This window comes from Esox lucius, chromosome 17, assembly GCF_011004845.1.
Source record: "Esox lucius isolate fEsoLuc1 chromosome 17, fEsoLuc1.pri, whole genome shotgun sequence".
Taxonomy (NCBI): Eukaryota; Metazoa; Chordata; class Actinopteri; order Esociformes; family Esocidae; genus Esox; species Esox lucius.
The window spans coordinates 25,220,649-25,225,455 of NC_047585.1; the positions used below are offsets into that span (position 1 = coordinate 25,220,649).

The following is a 4,807-nucleotide window of genomic DNA, read 5'->3' on the forward strand; positions in this document are numbered from 1 at the left end:
GATCAAATACTTATGTCATGCAATAAAATGCAAATTAATTATTAAAAAAATCATACAATGTGATTTTCTGGATTTTGTTTTTAGATTCTGTATCTCACAGTTGAAGTGTACCTATGATGAAAATGACACACCTCTACTTGCTTTGTAAGTAGGAAAACCTGCAAAATCGTCAGTGTATCAAATACTTGTTCTCCCCACTGTATATAGACATATTTATATGTAACCAATTGTCTATATGATTTGGCTATATGTTGTGGCTGTTTGCTATTGCCTAATCATCCCCGTATTTCTCTCTGGCTCTCTGGCTCTTGACGGCCCACCCCCACCCCACTGTAACGTCATCATCTCACTGGCCATTTCAGAGATTTCCCAGAAGTCGATAATATCTCCCCCTTCTTTCTACTCCTGCCAACTATTTGCTTACCACTGAGAAAAGACAGTACAGAAAGACACGGCTGTGGGACTTGGAATCATTAGAGCAATCTACTGTAAATCTAAATAGTGTACATTTAAATGGTGTGTAAATAGTATTGCTTCCACTTTGTGTGTTGACTGTGATGTTTTCACATATCAGTGCTGGCTGCTAACTTGGCCCCTTATTGTAAAAAGTGTATCTATGTGTAAGGAGGCTTTGGATTTGCCGTCACGCTTCCTGTTAGTACCTTTATGTAGGGACACTTCTTTTCCATCATGTATAACATTCCTGGGAGTGTGTAACCCTTATTTTTAATCACCTTTGCATTGTTGTATGTTCTGTGGAGGTATGAAATGAAAAATCATAATGTATCCAAAGTGTCCAATTTGGCACGAAGTGGCCAATCTGTAAAGGACACTTTGGCCTTGATCAGTGAATATTGCATCAAATGGCCTGAAATGTTACACAGACTCTGCTGCCATCTAGTGGATCTAGTGGAAGTGTCTCCAGCTTCCTACTCCATGTTTGGCCTTCCCCACTGCATTTCAAACATGATGATGGATTTCTTTTTTTTACAAAAAACACATTATTTGCCAAATCTATTGTGTTATACTTTCCGGCATTAATTTATAATTCCTACAAATTACAGTGTGTTTCCTTCCAAATGGAACCAAACATTTCTACTATATTCAGGTCATGAGTTACAAGCATTTAGATTTGGGTACATAATTCTAGGTGGAAATTGACATTTATTGCCTGACTTCTAACAGGATATTGAATATGCCAAAAATAAATGTTGTCTTTCCCTAGAAATAGGAGGATGAACTGTACATATTGGGAAATGGGATTACCCAAGCCTGTATTTTTATTGTCCCCTTCAAAGACATAGCATTGCAATCTCAGTGTAATTGTTAATTATGTTCTATAATTTTTATAATAAAGTTTATGTGTTTGTCCTTAAAATTTGACTTTGTTTCTTTTGTTTTCCCTGACAACACACATATTGTATGGATTATGTAATCTTGATGATCCCCAAGACCTTTGGGAAAATACTCTGTGGACTTCTTGGAAGGTGTGTGTCCAATTACATCTGGCGTAAAAGTAACACCGCATTTCAGAAAAAGAACATCATACCAACAGTAAAATATGATGGTGGTAGTGTGATGGTCTGGGCCTGTTTTGCTGCTGTGATAAATGGAACCATGAATTCTGCTGTCTACCAAAAAATTCTGAAGCAGAATGTCCGGCTATCTGTTTGTGACCTCAAACTGAAGCAAACTTGGCTTCTGCAGCAGGACAATGATCCAAAACACACCAGCAAGACCTCCACTGAATGGCTGAAAAAAAAAAATAATACGTTTTTAGAGTGGCCTAGTCAAAGTCCTGACTTGAATCCTATTGAAATGCTGTGGCGTGACCTTAAAAAGGCAGTTCATGCATTGATTTTAAAATTCTGCTCCTCACCTTCAAGACCATTCACAACCTCGCTCCTCTGTACCTAACTGACCTCCTTCATATCAACAGACCCACCCGTACTCTCAGGTCTTCTTCTGTTCACCTCACTGTACCTCCTTCATATCAACATACCCACCCGTACTCTCAGGTCTTCTCCTTCTATTCACCTCACTGTACCTCCTTCATATCAACAGACCCACCCGTACTCTCAGGTCTTCTCCTTCTATTCACCTCACTGTACCTCCTTCATATCAACATACCCACCCGTACTCTCAGGTCTTCTCCTGTTCACCTCACTGTACCTCCTGCCTGTTTGACCACTGTACCTCCTGCCCCTCGCCTCTGGAATTCTCTACCACCAGACATCCGTAACATCAACTCGCTTTCCATTTTGAAATCCCATCTGAAAATTCATCTTTTCACACTGGCATATCCAACATAATCACTTTTCATCTGCTTATAGCAATGTTCATCATCACGATTCATCTGCTTTTAGCAATGTTTTGTTTGTTTTTATTTTTATAGTGATTTGTGTCTTGTATGGTGACTTTGAGTGCTTAGAAAGGCACCTAAAAATAAAATGTATTATTATTATTAAAAATTGATGTAAAATGTGGCTCATGTGCTATCAGCCTAGCATGTTTCAAATCCATTGGTCATCACTGGAGGAAGAAACTGGCCATCCAAACAAGAACCGGTCCTTCAGGTTGTGCATAATCGGTGCCACACTTAATGTTTTTGCTGACGTGGTGTGAAGAATATAGGAAACGTAGAATGATAACGTATGTCTGGTTAAATGCTAGAGACTCTCTTATTTTAAGAAATACCAATTATTGCTGGGTTAATATGATGAATAGTTTGGCTCAAAGTTGATCAAGTTGGATTTCGTTCTACAACGATGTGAAGAACATGAAGCATTTTTGATTATAAAATCTTATTTTATCAAACAAAACGAGGCTTGGCTTTATCTCTGGGACCATCAAGATAAGAAATCTGAAGAAGGCTCTTGTAAGTACAAAACTTACCGTCAGACCCAAAACTACAACCACACAACACTTACAAAATGTGTTGTGTGGTTGTTGACTATAATCTAACACTTGCATAGCACATAGTTGCCGTAATAGATATTTTAAATTGTATACAGCAGTTAGATTAATGAGATTCTAAGCTTTCTGTACATATATTACATGCCTATAACAAAAACAAATATTTCCCGGCAGCGGAACATCCTGAATGTAGAATACATATACAACTATAAACAATACAAAGATACTTTAAATTATAGCAGAGACCTCTATATTTTATACAGATTTGACCATGATGCTCTGAAGCTGTAGTCTCAGTCTCTCATTTCCTTTGATGAGGAAGAATGTTCCGGTAGCCACTCCCAGCAGCCCCACAGTCAGACCCACTCCACAGAACACAGCAGGATCCACACTGGGCTGGGTCACCTTAGGCTCTGTGGAGGAACACATATTACACATTCACCTTACCTTACCTTTTATCCTAAACCTAAAACCTCAGCCTAAAATAGAACATTTTCTTGTGGGGACCTGCTAAAGGTCAAGGTCCAATTTTTCTTTCATGTACCATTCTTCAGTAAAGTGTAACATTAAGTAATTATTAACTGATTTTATCTAACAGCTGAATGTAACACGTCGAAGTAATGCCGAATAATATGGATAATCTCACTCCAAATCCGTGTCTGAGGCTCAGAAAGGCCTTGATGCACCACAGTGCAGCTATAGATGTCTCTGTCCTCTGGAGTGAAGGTCAGATGGGGGACTGCTTATGGGAGAAGTCCTGGTTGGGGTAGGGGGTGCTCATATGTACTCCCTCTGTTACAGTCTGATTGTTCCTAGTCCATCTGACTCTCACAGGTGGAGGGATGAATCCAGTAACATGACAGATGAGAGTGTTCTCCACCCCCAAAACCACATCATCCCTGGGGTAGATGCTGCTGTGAGGAGAGACTGAGGAAACATAATTAACAACACATTCATTGTTCCTTGTTGTGGGGTCTTAGTCTGGGGCTAAAACAAAGTAATATCTTACAATACATGATATTAGTGTGTGTGTTTAAAGGACCATAGATTAGGCTTTACCATGTTGTTTTATGTGGTGATGTAAAAAGGATGAAATACTGATCAAATATGGAGCTCTATACCACATAGCATACAACGTAACACATTTCATAGTCAGTTAACTACTTTACCACTTAAAGTATTGATTAATTCCCAGACTTTTCTGTCTGACCTATTTTCTCTTCTGGGTTCTTGTAGGCTTTTATATCTACAGCCAGGTTTCCTTAACATGGCTGTAGGTTGGCCTCCAGTGTAGGTGAAAGGATCTGCAAATGAAGGATTTGGCTGCACAACCTTCTGTTTGATGAATTCTGCTGTTGGCTTCAGGCTCTTTTGCAGAATAATATAAGGCCCAAGTTTCTCACACGGCGTACCACTTCTCTTCACCATCAAGTCCAAACATCTTAACTCCATCTGAATCACTGCAGTAAAACCCAAATCACTGTGCAGAACTGAGAAAACAGAAGGATATTAAACACAATTTGGTACATTGCAGTAGGAAGACAATCCCTGTGATATGCAGCTAATAGTACATTATTTATTACTTACATATTCCTCTCCTGTTTTTTGAATATAGACACCCATCCTGTTCTGTCACAAAATGTTTCAACGACACAACAGTAAATTTGTGATCCGCAAAAATTATGAACGTCTGTGTCATACCATTGCATTGCATAGTGGATTTCTTGGTCATCAGCAGAGATTTTGTTTAATGTGCTAATGTGAACAAGATTGTTGAGTCCTATTTTGCGATCTTCAATTAACAATTATGGCCTTGTTAATTTACAGGAACTCCCAGCATATTCAGTTGAGTTATTAATTGGGACGATGCCCACCAAGACATTCTCCCTAT

General features: G+C 38.9%; 1 protein-coding gene across 1 annotated transcript; it reads right to left on the bottom strand.

The window, feature by feature from the left end:
• Nucleotides 1–3,171: 3,171 nt before the first annotated feature.
• Nucleotides 3,172–4,357, bottom strand: LOC105025125 (H-2 class II histocompatibility antigen, A-K alpha chain-like). The gene is given in 5 exon segments (XM_034287211.1): nucleotides 3,172–3,329; nucleotides 3,563–3,649; nucleotides 3,652–3,843; nucleotides 4,127–4,220; nucleotides 4,322–4,357. Coding segments are annotated over 5 exon segments (567 nt in total).
• Nucleotides 4,358–4,807: the final 450 nt, after the last annotated feature.